This window comes from Nomascus leucogenys, chromosome 10, assembly GCF_006542625.1.
Source record: "Nomascus leucogenys isolate Asia chromosome 10, Asia_NLE_v1, whole genome shotgun sequence".
Lineage (NCBI taxonomy): Eukaryota > Metazoa > Chordata > Mammalia > Primates > Hylobatidae > Nomascus > Nomascus leucogenys.
Window position 1 is genome coordinate 60505071 of NC_044390.1, and position 15916 is coordinate 60520986.

At 52.3% G+C, this 15916-nt stretch overlaps 1 protein-coding gene across 2 annotated transcripts in view; it reads left to right on the forward strand.

Moving 5' to 3' along the window:
• Positions 1-14330, forward strand: part of AP1M2 (adaptor related protein complex 1 subunit mu 2) — a 15486-nt gene extending 1156 nt beyond the window's left edge. Inside the window, exons 2-12 of one of the 2 annotated variants that reach the window (XM_030821869.1) lie at positions 2285-2441; positions 2683-2750; positions 5700-5830; positions 5944-6091; positions 6185-6311; positions 7716-7864; positions 8267-8338; positions 10103-10261; positions 11659-11784; positions 12198-12273; positions 13913-14330. In XM_030821869.1, the coding sequence (XP_030677729.1) occupies positions 2285-2441; positions 2683-2750; positions 5700-5830; positions 5944-6091; positions 6185-6311; positions 7716-7864; positions 8267-8338; positions 10103-10261; positions 11659-11784; positions 12198-12273; positions 13913-13935 (1236 nt within the window). In that variant the 3' untranslated portion in view covers positions 13936-14330. The remainder of the gene's footprint in view (positions 1-2284; positions 2442-2682; positions 2751-5699; positions 5831-5943; positions 6092-6184; positions 6312-7715; positions 7865-8266; positions 8339-10102; positions 10262-11658; positions 11785-12197; positions 12274-13912) is intronic. The other variant, XM_030821870.1, reaches the window with a different exon arrangement.
• Positions 14331-15916: the final 1586 nt, after the last annotated feature.

Here is a 15916-nt window from a genome sequence, read left to right on the forward strand (position 1 = left end):
ACACCTGGCTAATTTTTTGTATCTTTAGTAGAGATGGGGTTTCACCATGTTGGCCAGGATGGTCTCAATCTCTTGACCTCGTGACCCACCCACATCGGCCTCCCAAAGTGCTGGGATTACAGACGTGAGCCACTGCGCCCGGCCACACCCGGCCTATTTTTATTTTTTATTTTTTGTACAGATGGGGTCTCACTATGTTGCCCAGGGTGGTCTTGAACTCCTAGTCCCCAGCTATCCCCCTGCTTCAGCCTCCCAAAGTGTTGGGATGACCGGTGTGAGCCACTGCAGCCAGCCTGTCTTTTTTTTTTTTTTTTTTTTTTTGAGACAGAGTCTTGCTCTGTCACCCAGGCTGGAGTGCAGTGGTGCGATCTCGGCTCACTGCAAGCTCTGCCTCCCGGAGGCCGTTCTCCTGCCTCAGCCTCTCCGAGTAGCTGGGACTACAGGCGCCCGCCACCACGCCTGGCTAATTTTTTGTATTTTTAGTAGAGACGGGGTTTCACCGTGGTCTCGATCTCCTGACCTCGTGATCCACCCGCCTTGGCCTCCCAAAGTGCTGGGATTACAAGCGTGAGCCACCACGCCCGGCCGAGCCAGCCTGTCTTGTTATTTAATAGCCAAAATAAGAGTGGTGGTGAAAATAATATTCCCGTTAATATTAATAGTGAGAGCTAAGATGTTTGAGAACCTGCCATGGGTCCTCCCTGTTCAGACGCTGGATGAAACAACCTTAGGAAGTGGTAACTAATTATTATTATTATTATTTTTTTTTTTTTGAGACGGAGTCTCGCTCTGTCTGTCTCAGCTCACTGCAACCTTCACCTCCTGGGTTCAAGTGATTTTCGTGCCTCAGCCTCCCGAGTAGCTGAGATTACAGGCACACGCCACCACACCCAGCTAATTTTTGTATTTTTAGTAGAGACGGGGTTTCACCATCTTGGCCCGGATGGTCTCGATCTCTTGACCTCATGATCTACCTGCCTTAGCCTCCCAAAGTGCTGGGATTACAGGCGTGAGCCACCGCACCCAGCCAGAAGTGTTTACTATTATGGGTGGCTTCCTGACTACCAGAGACAATCATATGAACTATCATTTTTCTTCTTTCTTTCTTTCTTCCTTTCTTCCTTTCTTTTTTTTGACAGGGTCTCACTCTGTTGCCCGGGCTGGAGTGCAGTAGTGTGATCACAGCTCACTGTAGTCTCCACCTCCTAGGCTCAATCGATTCTTCTGCCTTAGCCTCCAGAGTAGCTGTGACTTCAGAGGTGTAGGCCACCATGCTCAGCTAATTCTTGAAATTTTTTGTAGAGGGATCCTGCTATGTTGCCAAAGCTGGTCTCAAACTCCTGGCCTCAAGCGATCCTCCTGCCTTGGTCTTCCGAAGCAGTGGGATTACATGAGTGAGTCATTGCGCCTGGCCTCTTCTTGTTTTTTTTTTTTTTTTTTTTTTTGTTTTTGTTTTTTTTTAAATAATCTCACTTTGGTACAAATGAAGTCTGGGGCAACAGCAGGGATTCTGGACCCAGGATGCCTTAGATCAATCCCCAGTTTCCATATGCTTCCAATGGACATGGTTTCTAACCTCACTTCTCCTGTGTAAAATGGAGATGATGATAACATCTACCCCACAGGGTTGTGGCAAGAACTAATAAGTTAGCAAACATCTACTCTTTTTTTTTAGTAGCCAGCCTGCCTGCCTTCCTTCCTTCCCTCCTTCCTACCCTCCCACCCTCCCTCCTTTCCCTACTCCCTTCATTCTTTACTTTCTCTCTTTCTTCTTTTGAGATGGAGTCTCGCTCTGTCTCCAGGCTGGAGTGCAGTGGCGCGATCTCGGCTCACTGCAACCTCTGCCTCCCAGGTTCAAGTGATCCTCCTGCCTCAGCCTCCCGAGTAGCTGGGACTATAGATGCGTGCCACCACGCCCGGCTAATTTTTTGTATTTTTAGTAAAGACGGGGTTTCACCATGTTGGCCAGGATGGTCTCGATCTCTTGACCTCATGATCCACCCGCCTCGGCCTCCCAAAATGCTGGGATCACAGTCGTGAGCCACTGCGTCCAGCCATCGCCTACCCTTTACTAAAACACAGCCTGGCGCTTAGTGAGGGCCCTAGACCCATTAGCTGTTGTCATCACACTCCCATTTTACAGAGCAGGAAACAGGCACAAGGAGGCAGAGCCTTGCCCGAGCCCCTCAGCTAGGAATTAGGGTCAGAACCGGGCACTGTGCCTACTCAGCGTGGTAGGTTCCTGGATGCTGGTGGTGACCAGGTCCTTTCCTTCCACCCTCAGCCATTGATAAGCCGCAACTACAAGGGTGATGTGGCCATGAGCAAGATTGAGCACTTCATGCCTCTGCTGGTACAGCGGGAGGAGGAAGGCGCCCTGACCCCGCTGCTGAGCCACGGCCAAGTCCACTTCCTATGGATCAAACACAGCAACCTCTACTGTATCCACCCCATGTGGTGTCCCTGGAGGTGGGTGTGGGGGCTGTCGGCAATGGTGGCAGCTCAGGCTAAGAGAGGGTGGGCTGAAGACAGGAATTGCACAGCACATCTCTATGGCTCAGGCTGGGGGACAGGGGCAGGTAGAGATGAGGGTGGTGGCAAGGGACACGGTGGAGGTTCAGGGTCTGTATTCCACTTACTTCTCCATAAATGTCACATTTTCCTTAATCTTGCTGCCCCCAGTGGTGGCCACCACATCGAAGAATGCCAATGCCTCCCTGGTGTACTCCTTCCTGTATAAGACAATAGAGGTAGGTACTAGCCTCCCATTGGCTGACTGGTCTATCCGTCTACCCCTCTTGCCCACCTCTTTCAAGATTCAAGATCCTTTTCTAATAGGAAGCCTTCCCAGATCTCCCTGGGTCATCTTTTTTTTCTTTTTCTAGTAGAGACAGGGTCTTGCTATATTGCCCAGGCTGGTCTAGAACTTCTGGATTGAAGCAACCCTCCTGCCTCGGCCTCCCAAAGCGTGGGAGCTACCACACTCAGCCCTTCCCTGGGGCGTTGTTTGAGTCTCTGTGCATCCGCCATCAAAGCCCCATCACTCTGCATCTCATCAGCTGCTTATGAGGTCATCTCTCCCTAAAGGGCAGAGACCAAGAATGTCTCAGACAGCATACGGCTCAGCTAAGCCCAAGGACTTGGCATCCAATCCCAGCTTCCCTGCTTCCTCACTGTGTGACCTTGAGCAAGTGACTTCTCATCTCTGTGCTTAAAAAAAAACAGGCCAGGCACAATGGCTCACGCCTGTAATCCCAGCATTTTGGGAGGCTGAGGTGGATGGATTGCTTGAGGCCAGGAGTTCGAGTCCAGCCTGGCCAACATGGCGAAACCCCTTCTCTACTAAAAATACAAAAATTAGCCGGGTGTGGTGGCACTTGCCTGTAATCCCAGCTACTCAGGAGGCTGAGGCAGGAGAATCGCTTGAACTTGGAGGGTGGAGGTTACAGTGAGTCGAGATCACACCACTTCACTCCAGCCTGGGTGGCAGAGTGAGACTCCGTCTCAAAAAAAAAAAAAAAAAAAGCCTGGAAGCCCTTCCCCTCCCTTCCCTTCTTCTTTTTTTTTTTTTTTTTTTTTTTTTTTTTTTTTTTTTTTTGAGACAGAGTCTCGCTGTCGCCCAGGCTGGAGTGCAGTGGTTTGATCTTGGCTCACTGCAAGCTCCGCCTCCCAGGTTCACGCCATTCTCCTGCCTCAGCCTCCCGAGTAGCTGGGACTACAGGTGCCTGCCACCTCGCCCGGCTAATTTTTTGTATTTTTAGTAGAGACGGGGTTTCACTGTGTTAGCCAGGATGGTCTCGATCTCCTGACCTCCTGATCCACCCGCCTCGGCCTCCCAAAGTGCTGGGGTTACAGGTGTGAGCCACTGCACCCAGCCTCTTATTTTTTTTTGAGACGGAGTTTTGCTCTTGTTGCCCAGGGTGGAGTACAATGGCATGATCTCAGCTGACTGCAACCTCTGCCTCCCAGGTTCAAGTGATTCTCCTGCCTCAGCCTTCCTGAGTAGCTGGGATTACAGGCATGCGCCACTGTGCCCGGCTAATTTTTTGTATTTTTAGTAGAGACAGGGTTTCTCCATGTTGGTGATCCACCTGCCTCGGCCTCCCCAAGTGCTGGGATTGCAGGCGTGAGCCACTGTGCCCGGCCCCTTCCCTTCTTTTGAGACAGAGTTTCACTCTTGTTGCCCGGGCTGCAATGGCACAATCTTGGCTCACCTCAACCTCCGCCTCCTGGGTTCAAGTGATTCTCCTGAGTACCTGGGATTACAGGCATGTGCCACCATGCCCGGCTAATTTTTTGTATTTGGCCAGGCTGGTCTCAAACTCCTGACTTCAGGTGATCCACCCACCTCAGCCTCCGAAAGTGCTGTGATTACAGGTGTGAGCCACCATGCCCGGCTCGTTTCTTTCTTTTTTTTTTTTTTGAGACACCGTGCCCCACTAATTAAAAAAATTTTTTAAGTAGAGGCCGGGCGCGGTGGCTCACACCTGTAAACAAAGCACTTTTGGAGGCCGAGGCGGGTGGATCACTTGAGGTCAGGAGTTTGAGACCAGCCTGGCCAACATGGAGAAACCCCGTCTCTACTAAAAATACAAAAATTAGCCGGGCATGGTGGCGTGCGCCTGTAATCCCAGCTACTGGGGAGGCTGAGGCAGGAGAATCACCTGAACCTGGAAGGCAGAAGTTGTGGTGAGCCGAGATTGCGCCACTGCACTCCAGCCTGGGCAACACTGTGAGACTTAGTCTCAAAAAAAAAAAAGCCACCGTACCTGCCCTTTTTTGCCTACTTTTTCAAGCATTGAGTACACTTTTTCTTTTTTCTTTTTTTCTTTTGAGACAGGGTCTCACTTTGTTGCCCAGGCTGGAGTGCAGTGGCACAATCTCAGCTCACTGCAACCTCTACCTCCTGGGTTCAAGTCATTCTCCTGCTTCAGCCTCCCTAGTAGCTGCAGTTACAGGCAGGTGCCACCATGCCTGGCTAATTTTTGTATTTTTAGTATAGACGGGGTTTTGCCATGTTGGCCAGGCTGGTCTCAAACTCCTGACCTCAAGTGATCTGCCTGCCTCGGCCTCCCATTGTTGGGATTACAGGCATGAGCCACCATGCCTGGCCTTTTTTCTTTTTGAGACAGGGGCTTATTCTGTTGCCCAGGCTGGAGTGCAGTGGCATCCTCATGGCTCACTGTAGCCTCGAACTCCTAATAAAATTTTTGTTGTTGTTGTTAGAGATAGGGGCTCATGGCAGGGTGCCGGTGGCTCACGCCTGTAATCCCAGCACTTTGGGAAGCTGAAGCGGGTGGATTACGAGGTCAAGAGTTCGAGACCATCCTGGCCAACATTGTGAAACCCTGTATCTACTAAAAATACAAATATTAGCTGGCCCTGGTGGTGCACACCTGTAGTCCCAGCTACTCGGGAGGCTGAGGCAGGAGAATTGCTTGAACCCGGGAGGCGGGGGTTGCAGTGAGCCGAGATAGTGCCACTGCACCCCATCCTGGGCGACAGTGCCAGACTCTGTCTCGAAAAAAAAAAGAAAAAAAGAGATAGGGGCTCACTATGTTGCCCAGGCTGGTCTTGAACTCATGACCTTAAGTGATCCTCGTGCCTTGGCCTCCCAAGGTGCTGGGGTTACAGGCATGAGCTACTATGCCCAGCCCATAGCCACACTTTTGTGGGTCTCTCTCTCCTCCCACCCCCAGGTATTCTGCGAATACTTCAAGGAGCTGGAGGAGGAGAGCATCCGGGACAACTTTGTCATCGTCTACGAGTTGCTGGATGAGCTCATGGACTTCGGCTTCCCGCAGACCACGGACAGCAAGATCCTGCAGGAGTGAGTGGACCCCTGGGGGCAGCCATGGGCTGGACTGTGGGTGTAAGGAACTGGAGGAGGTCCACGGAGGTGTCCCTGGGTCCAGCTGCTTGTCCCTGCCGCCCTCCCTCCAGGTACATCACTCAGCAGAGCAACAAGCTGGAGACGGGCAAGTCACGGGTGCCACCCACTGTCACCAACGCTGTGTCCTGGCGCTCCGAGGGTATCAAGTATAAGAAGAACGAGGTCTTCATTGATGTCATAGAGTCTGTCAACCTGCTGGTGAGCCCGCACACCTCCCGGCACCCCTTCCAGGGTCTGGCTGCGGGAGACGGAGTTGGATGCCTGCTGACTATCCCCCACGTCCTCCCTCAGGTCAATGCCAATGGCAGCGTCCTTCTGAGCGAAATCGTCGGTACCATCAAGCTCAAGGTGTTTCTGTCGGGAATGCCAGAGCTGCGGCTGGGCCTCAATGACCGCGTGCTCTTCGAGCTCACTGGCCGTAAGCATTTAGGGGACCTTTCTTCTGAGAAGTGCACAGGGGAGTCGCAAACCCGGCCCACGTGGGGACTTAGCGAATCTCCGCCCGTTTTGAAATAAGCGCTCGCTCACCATCTGCTGGTCACGGCCAGTATTGCAGCCATTGGTTGACTTTGCAAAGGCTGTTTCATGATTGAGTGACTGACTATTGGGTGCCAGGTGCAGTTTTAGGCTCTGAGGACACAGCAGTGAAGAAAAAGACAAACTCGCATTCTTACAGAGATGACATCCTACTGGGAGGACGAGACAGAATGGCATCTTATTTATTCATTTATTTATTTATTTTGGGATGGGGTCTTGCTCTGTCACCCAGGCTGGAGTGCAGTGGTGTGATCATAGCTCATTGCAGCCTTGACCTCCAAGGCTCAACTGATTCTCCCACCTCAGCCTCTCGAGTGGCTGGGACCACAGGCATGGACCACCTACTTTTTAAATTTTTTATAGAGACGGGGGTCTCGCTATGTTGCCCAGGTTGGTCTAAACTCCTGGCCTCAAGCGATCCTCTGAAAGTGCTAGGATTACAGGTGTGAACTACTGTGCCTGGCTCAGCATCTTATTTATTTATTTATTTGAGATGGAGTCTCCCTCTATCACCAGGCTGGAGTGCAGTGGCATGATATCGGCTCACTGCAACCTCCGCCTCCTGGGTTCAAACGATTCTCCTGCCTCAGCCTCCTGAGTAGCTGGGACTACAGGCACCAGCCACCATGCCCAGCTAATTTTTTTTTGTATTTTTACTAGAGACGGGGTTTCACCATGTTGACCAGGATGGTCTCGATGTCTTTACCTTGTGATCCACCCGTCTCGGCCTCCCAAAGTGCGGGGATTACAGGCGTGAGCCACCACGCCTGGCCTCAGCATCATATTTAAAAGCCAGACACTGCCGGGTACAGTGGCTCACGCCTGTAATCCCAGCACTTTGGGAGGCCGAGGGGGCAGGATCACCTGAGGTCAGGAATTTGAGACTAGCCTGACCAACATGGAGAAACCCTGTCTCTACTAAAAATACAAAATTAGTCGGGCGTGGTGGTGCATTCCTGTAATCCTATCTACTCAAGAGGCTGAGGCAGAAGAATCGCTTGAAATCGGGAGGTGGAGGTTGCGGTGAGCCAAGATCATGCCATCACACTCCAGTCTGGGCAACAAGAGTGAAACTCTGTCTCAAAAAAAAAAGAAAAAAAAAAAACCAAGCCAGATCCTGTACAGATACTAGGTTCAGATTCCAGCTCTACTCTGCCAGTTTTTGTTCATCCTCTCTGGGCCCCAGTTTCCCCATATGTGAAATAGGTGATAGTGGTCGGCAGGGAAGGTGGGGATAGGGATCGTTTCCTGGTTCCCAGGGTCACTCTGCACTCTCCACTCTGAGTTTCAGGCAGCAAGAACAAATCGGTAGAGCTGGAGGATGTAAAATTCCACCAGTGCGTGCGGCTTTCTCGCTTTGACAATGACCGCACTATCTCCTTCATCCCGCCTGATGGTGACTTTGAGCTCATGTCCTACCGCCTCAGCACCCAGGTGAGGCAGGGTCCAGCCCCATGTGGGTGGGGTAGGATGGGGTAGGCTGAAGAGTGACCCTGGGCCCAGCGCAGTGGGCCTGTAATCCTAACAATTTTGGAGGCCAAGTCGGGTGGATCACTTGAGGACAGGAGTTCGAGACCAGCCTGACCAACAGAGTGAAGCCCTGTCTCTACTAAAAATACAAAAATTAGCCAGGCATGGTGGCACATGCTGTAATCCCAGCTACTGGGGAGGCTGAGGCAGGAGAATTGCTTGAATCTGGGAGGTGCAGGTTGCAGTGAGCTGAGATCACGCCATGGCACTCTAGCCTGGGCGAAGAAGCGAGACTGTGTCTCAAAAAAAAAAAAGAAGAGAGTGACCCTGGAGTTTCCAAGAACTCCCCCTTTCTTCTTCCCACAGGTCAAGCCACTGATCTGGATTGAGTCTGTCATCGAGAAGTTCTCCCACAGCCGCGTGGAGATCATGGTCAAGGTGGGCCTTGGGGGAACGCTTATTAACAATGCATGATCTCGGGTGGGTGTGGTGGCTCACACCTGTAATCCCAGCACTTTGGGAGGCCGGGGTGGTTAGATCACTTAAGCCCAGGACTTTGAGACCAGCCTGGGCAACATGGCGAAACCCTGTTTCTACAAAAAATACAAAAATTAGCCTGGCAAAGTGGTGAGTGCCTGTAGTTCTAGCTAGTTGGGAGGCTGAGGTGGGAGGATTGCTTGAGTCCAGGAGGAAGAGGCTGCAGTGAGACAGGGACTCTAGCTTGAATGATAGAGCTAGACCCCATCTCCAAAAAAAGAAAAAAAGAAAGAAAAAAAAAAGTCTGTTATCAAATAATAACTCTCCTGTGATGGACTGAAGGGTTTTTGTTTGTTTGTTTTTGTTTTTTTTTGTTTTTTGAGACAGAGTCTCCTTCTATCGCTCAGGCTGGAGTGCAGTGGCGCGATCTCAGCTCACTGCAACCTCTGCCTCCTGGGTTCACGCCATTCTCCTACCTCAGCCTCCCGAGCAGCTGGGATTACAGGCTCTTGCCACCATGCCTGCCTCCATCTCCCCAAGTGCTGGGATTACAGGCGTGGCCCACCACCCCTGGCTTTTTTCAACAAGCCCTTTCATATGCCCTCTAAGCCCAGGCCTCCATAATCCTAAGGTGGGGGACCCTGTGCCCAGGCTGGAGTGCAGTGGCCGATCTCGCTCACTGCAGCTCTGCTCCGGGTTCACCCTCCTGCTCAGCTCCCGAGTAGCTGGACACAGCGCCCCACACCCGGCTAATTTTTTGTATTTTTAGTAGACGGGTTCACTGTGTTAGCCAGGATGTCCTCTCCTGACCTGATCCCCCCCTCGCCCCAGTGCTGGATTACAGCTGACCACCGCCCCCGTGGGACCCTTATCCTGTCCATTTTGCAAATGAGGAAACTGAGGCACACAGAAGTTAAGGCATTTGCCTGCAGATACACAGCCAACAAATGTTAGAGCTCAGGCCCACACCCATGAGGCTCGAGAAGCCCTGTTCTTGGTGCCTTCCATCTGGACAGCACCATACACCTTTGCCTGATTCAAAATGACCCCTTCAGGCTGGGTGCAGTGGTTCATACCTGTAATCCCAGCATGTTGGGAGGCGGAGGCAGGAGGATCACCTGAGGTCAGGAGTTTGAGACCAGCCTGACCAACATGGAGAAATGCTGTCTCTACTAAAAATACAAAATTAGCAGGGTGTGGTGGCGCATGCCGGTAATCCCAGCTACTTGGGAGGCTGAGGCAGGAGAATTGCTTGAACCCGGGAGGCGGAGGTTGCCGTGAGTGGAGATTGTGCCATTGCACTCCAGGCTGTGTGACAGAGCGAGACTCCGTCTCAAAAAAAAAAAAAAAAAAAAATAGAGGGCCAAGCACGGTGGATCATGCCTGTAATCCCAGCACTTTGGGAAGCCGGGGTGGGTGGATCACGAGGTCAGGAGATCAAGAACATCCTGGCTAACACGGTGAAACCCCGTCTCTACTGAAAATACAAAAAAATTAGCCGGACATGGTGGCGGGTGCCTGTAGTCCCAGCTGCTCAGGAGGCTGAGGTAGGAGAATGGCGTGAACCCAGGAGGCAGAGCTTGCAGTCAGCCGAGATCGCGCCGCAGTACTCCAGCCTGGGTGACAGAGCAAGACTCCGTCTCAAAAAAAAAAAAAAAGGGCTTGGTAAATATTTGAAGGATGAGCAAGCGAATTCTTCATGCCCCATGCTCACTCTCCTGACAGGCCAAGGGGCAGTTTAAGAAACAGTCAGTGGCCAATGGTGTGGAGATATCTGTGCCTGTACCCAGCGATGCCGACTCCCCCAGATTCAAGACCAGTGTGGGCAGTGCCAAGTATGTGCCAGAGAGAAACGTCGTGATTTGGAGTATTAAGTCTTTCCCGGTAAGCACCAGGGACTGGCCAGAGATCTAGGGGTGGAGGGGACTGGAGTAGTGTGGGGGCTGCCCAGGAGGCATGAGAACAAGGCAGAGGACAAATCAGAGACCCAGTCAGGTGTGGTGGCTCATGACTGGAATGCCAGCACTTTAAGAGGCTGACACGGGCAGATGCTTGAACCCAGGAGCTGGAGACCAGGCTGGGGAACACAGTGAGACCGTGTCTCTATGAAAATATTAAGAGGAGCTGGGCGCAGTGGCTCATGCCTGAAATCCCAGCACTTTGGGAGGTTGAAGTGGGCGGATCACAAGGTCAGGAGTTCGAGACCAGCCTGGCTAACATGGTGAAACCCCGTCTCTACTAAAAATACAAAAATTAGCTGGGTGTGGTAACGCAAGCCTGTAATCCCAGCACTTTGGGAGACCGAGGCGGGCAGATCACGAGGTCAGGAGATCGAGACCATCCTGGCTAACACCATGAAACCCCGTCTCTACTAAAAATACAAAAAAAAAAAAAAAAAAAAAAAAATTAGCCGGATGTGGTGGCGAGCGCCTGTAGTCCCAGCTACCGGGAGGCTGAGGCAGGAGAATGGCGTGAACCTGGGAGGCGGAGCTTGCAGTGAGCCAAGACCGCACCACTGCACTCCAGCCTGGGCGACAGAGCAAGACTCCATCTCAAAAAAAAGAGAAAAGAAATACAAATCAGAGAGAGGTCTGTATGTATGCAAGTGATGCAAGCTTGAAACCAGGCCAGTGTATTTCACAGATGGGTAAACTTCCATGACGGGAAGTGAGTGGATTTAAATATCCCCCACCAATGTCTCCAGGAAACCAGCCCTGGGTTCACCTTCCTCACTATTGCTTTGCTGAGCTGGGTGGGTTTGGGAAACCAATTTCCACTTAAGGAGGCTCAGTTTGCCCGTCTGTGAAACGGGCAGGATGAGGTGACCCACATCCCTTGGCTGCTAGAGGTTTTGGCTTGTCCCCGTGATCTTGGGAGAGGTGGATCATCAGTGCCTGTAAAATAGGACATGGTAGTTAAAAAAAGAAAAAAAACCCTGATTGGGTTTTGCAGCCAGAATCTTCCCTGGTGAGTCTCTGTCACCCAGGTTGGAGTGCAGTGGTGAGATCATGGCTCACTGCAGCCTCAAACTCCCAGACTCAAGGGATCTTCCTGCCTCAGCCTCCCGAGTGGCTGAAACTACAGGCATGTTCCACTGCACCCAGCTAATTTTTAAACTTTTTGTAGAGATGGGATCTCAATATGTTGCCCAGGCTAAGGAGCCTTTATTTTCCTGTCTGTGAAATGGGCTGCGAGCAGATCTGGCTCTGGGGGTTGCTGTAAGGAAGGTCTCGGGAGGGTAGGGGGACCCTGGTGTACCTGATGCCCCCATGTTCCCTCAGGGGGGCAAGGAGTACTTGATGCGAGCCCACTTTGGCCTCCCCAGCGTGGAAAAGGAAGAGGTGGAGGGCCGGCCCCCCATCGGGGTCAAGTTTGAGATCCCCTACTTCACCGTCTCTGGGATCCAGGTGAGAGAAGCAGGCAGGGAGGCTCCTCCCCTTGACTTCGGTGGGTTCCCCTCTCTCCTGTCCCTTGGCTCGAGTCACCTCAGTCCCCTGGCCTGTGTCAACACTCCTCTGAAGGCCGCCCGGTCTTTCCCTAGAGCAATGTTACCTTTATCTGCCCACAGCCTGTGCTCCCTCTCCCCCGGCCTATGGCCACCTCGTTCCCCACCGGCTTGTTCACTTCTGTCCCTTCTCCACCTCCAAAACCATTCATCATTCCCTTGCCTGTGCCACCTCATCCCCCCAAGACCATGTGATGTCCCCTCATCGATCCCAGCCTGTGCCACATAACCACTTGGCCTAAGCCATCTCTTTCTCCCTGGCCCTGGCCTCCTCCCTCCTGCAATCCTGGACCACCTCTTTTCATTCCCTTCCAGGTCCGATACATGAAGATCATTGAGAAAAGTGGTTACCAGGCCCTGCCCTGGGTTCGCTACATCACCCAGAGTGGCGGTAAGGCAGCCCAGCTCCTGGGGCCAATGGGGTGAGGGAAAGGCAGCGGGTAGGTACTCGAGGCTTTCACCACATTCTGGCTCAGAAGACCAACAAGGGTCAGGTGTGATGGTTCACGCGTGTAATCCCAGCACTTTGGGAGGCCAAGGCGAGTGGATCTCTTGAGGCCGGGAGTTCGAGACCAACCTGGCCAACATGGTGAAACCCTGTTTCTACTAAAAATACAAAAATTAGCCGGGTGTGGTGGTGCGTGCCTATAATCCAAGCTACTCAGGAGGCTGAGGCAGAATTGCTTGAACCCGGGAGATGGAGGTTGCAGTGAGCTGAGATTGCGCCACTGCACTCCTGCCTGGTCGACAGAGACCTGTCTCAAAAAAAAAAAAAAAAAGAAAGAAAGCAAGCAAACTGCCCCTTCTTGTCATGGCTCCCTGGGCCTTGCTTTGCACGTCTTTAAAATGGGGGCAGTTGGCTGGGTGTGGTGGCTCACATCCACTTTGCACTCACATCCACTCAGCACTTTGGGAGGCTGAGGTGGAAGGACTACTTGAGCTCAGGAGTTCCAGACCAGCCTTGGCAACACAGCAAAACCCCTTCACTACAAAAAATATAAAAATTAGCCCGGTGTGATGTGCACACCCGTAGTCCCAGCAACTCAGGAGGCTGAGGTGGGAGGATCGCCTGAGCCCAGGAGGTCAAGGCTGCAGTGAGCTGTGATCACGCCACTGCATTCCATCCTGGGCAAGAGTGAGACCCTGGCTCAAAAAAAAGCGGGGGCAGTGGCTCACGCCTGTAATCCCAGCACTTTGGGAGGCCGAGGCAGGTGGATCACGAGGTCAGGAGATCGAGACCACAGTGAAACCCCGTCTCTACTAAAAAAATACAAAAAATTAGCCGGGCGCGGTGGCGGGTGCCTGTGGTCCCAGCTACTCCGGAGGCTGAGGCAGGAGAATGGCGTGAACTCGGGAGGCGGAGCTTGCAGTGAGCCAAGATCGTGCCACTGCACTCCAGCCTGGGCGACAGAGCGAGACTCCGTCTCAAAAAAAAAAAAAAAAAAAAAAAAAAAAAAAAAAAAAAAAAGCGGGGGCAGTTGTCAGCGTCACTTCTAGGGTGGTCGTGAGTTTGGAGAAGGGGCTGAACATATAGCACCTCCATCTGCTGCCTGGAAACCGCCTTGTTGCTATGGTTACAGTACATGTGTTTAGCCCCATTCTTAGCCTTGTTGATCATGAGTGCTGGGATAGGGGATGAATTGAGGGGGTGTGGGAGGCTGTCCCTCTTCCTTCCCCCCTCCCTATTTCTTTTCTTTTTTGAGATGGAGTCTCACTCTGTCGCCCAGGCTGGAGTGCAGTGGTGCGATCTCAGCTCACTGCAACCTCCACCTCCTGGGTTCAAGCGATTCTTCTGCCTCAGCCTCCCTAGTAGCTGGGATTACAGGTGTGCACCATCATGCCCAGCTAATTTTTGTATTTTTAATAGAGATGGGGGTTCACCATGTTGGCCAGGCTGGTCTCGAACCCCTGACCTCAAGTGATCCACACGCCTCGATCTCCCAAAGTGCTGGGATTAGAAGCGTGAGTCACTGTGCCCGGCCCCCCTCTCCCCATTTCTGAGATGGCCCCTCCTCATTCTTTCTCTGCAGATTACCAACTTCGTACCAGCTAGAAGGGAGAAGAGATGTGGGCTTGAACATGGGGCTTCCTTACAGTCCCGGGTGCAGATTTTAGAGGGAGGGAAGGTGCGGGCTGTGTGTGTCTGTGTGAGGGCAGGTCCTGGACTTGGCAGTTTCTTGCTCCCAGCACCCGCTTCTTCCTCACCTCTTCCTTATTCCATAGGCTGGGAGAGAAACTCTCTCTGCTTCCCTCGCCCTTGGAGCTTTCCCCATCCCCCTGATTTTATATGAAGAAATAGAAGAGGGGCTTGAAGTCCCCCTCGCGAGTGCCTTCTTGCAATTACCTGCCTTAGCGGGTGCTGCGGGTCCCTCCTTCACAGCCGCTGAGCCCAGAGGTCCCGCTGGCCCCTCCTCTGAATTTTAGGATGTCATTAAAAAGATGAATCTAGCCGCTGTCTACGTGTTTGTTTGGGGACATTACTAAAGTGCTGCAATGGGAGTGGGCAACACGTATCCGCCCACTCCTTAGTCCCGGCTCATCGCCCTGCTCCTCTGCTCTTGCCTTTGCTTCCCAGCTCCACAGTCTGTTCCCCCAGTAGCCGCTAGAGGGCGCGTGTTAGCATCGCTTCTTTTTTTCTTTTTTCTTTTTTTTTTTTTTTTTTTTTTTTTTTTTTTTGAGACAGTCTCACCGTAGCCCAGGCTGGAGTGCAATGTCGCGATCTCGGCTCACTGCAACCTCCGCCTCCCAGGTTCAGGCAATTCTCCTGCCTCAGCCTCCCGAGTAGCTGGGATTATAGTCCTAGTCGCCCACCATCACGCCTGGCTTTTTTTTTTTTTTATTATATGTGCTGCCGAAGGGAGCACTTTTTTTTTTTTGAGACGGAGTCTCGGTCTGTCGCCCAGGCTGGAGTAGTGCAGTGGTGCGATCTCGGCTCACTGCAGCCTCCGCCTCCCGGGTTCAAGCGATTCTCCTGCCTCAGCCTCCCGAGTAGCTGGGATTACAGGCATCCATCACCACGCCCAGATAATTTTTGTGTTTTTAGTAGAGACGGGTTTCACCATGTTGGCCAGGCTGGTCTCGAACTCCTGACCTCGTGATCTGCCCGCCTCAGCTTCCCAAAGTGCTGGGATTACAGGCATGAGCCACTGTGCCTGGCTTAATTTTTTTTTTTTTTTTTTTTAGACGGAGTCTCGCTCTGTCGTCCAGGCTGGAGTGCAGTGGTGCAATTTCGGCTCACTGCAACCTCCACCTCCCAGATTCAAGCGATTCTCCTGCCTCAGCCTGCTGAGTAGCTGGGATTACAGGCGTGCGCCACCATGCCCCGCTAATTTTTATTATTTTTAGTAGAGACAGGGTTTCACCACATTGGTCAGGCTGGTCTCAAACTCCTGACCTCATGATCTGCCCGCCTTGGCCTCCCAAAGTGCTAGGATTACAGGCGTGAGCCACTGCGCCTGGCTTAATTTTTTTTTTTTTTTTTTTTTTTTGAGACAGAGTCTTGCTCTGTTGCCCAGGCTGGAGTGCAGTGGCATGATCTCGGCTCACTGCAAGCTCCGCCTCCTGGGTTCACACCATTCTCCTGCCTCAGCCTCCCCAGTAGCTGGGAATACAGGCGCCTGCCACCACGCCCGGCTAATTTTTTGTATTTTTAGTAGAGATGGGGTTTCACTGCATTAGCCAGGATGGTCTCCATCTCCTGACCTCGTGATCCACCCGCCTCGGCCTCCCAAAGTGCTGGGATTACAGGCGTGAGCCACCACGCCCAGCCTGTATTTTTTCATAGAGACGGGATTTCACCATGTTCCAGGCTGGTCTCGAACTCCTGACCTCAGGTGATCCACCCGCCTCAGCTTCCCAAAATGTTGGAATTACAGGTGTGAGCCACTTTGCTCGGCATTCCTATCTTATTAAAGCCATGGCCTGGTCGGGCGTGGGCGACAGAGCGAGACTGTCTCAAAAAAAAAAAAAAAAAAAAAATGGCCGGGCGCGGTGGCTCACGCCTGTAATCCCAGCACTTTGGGAGGCCGAGGCGG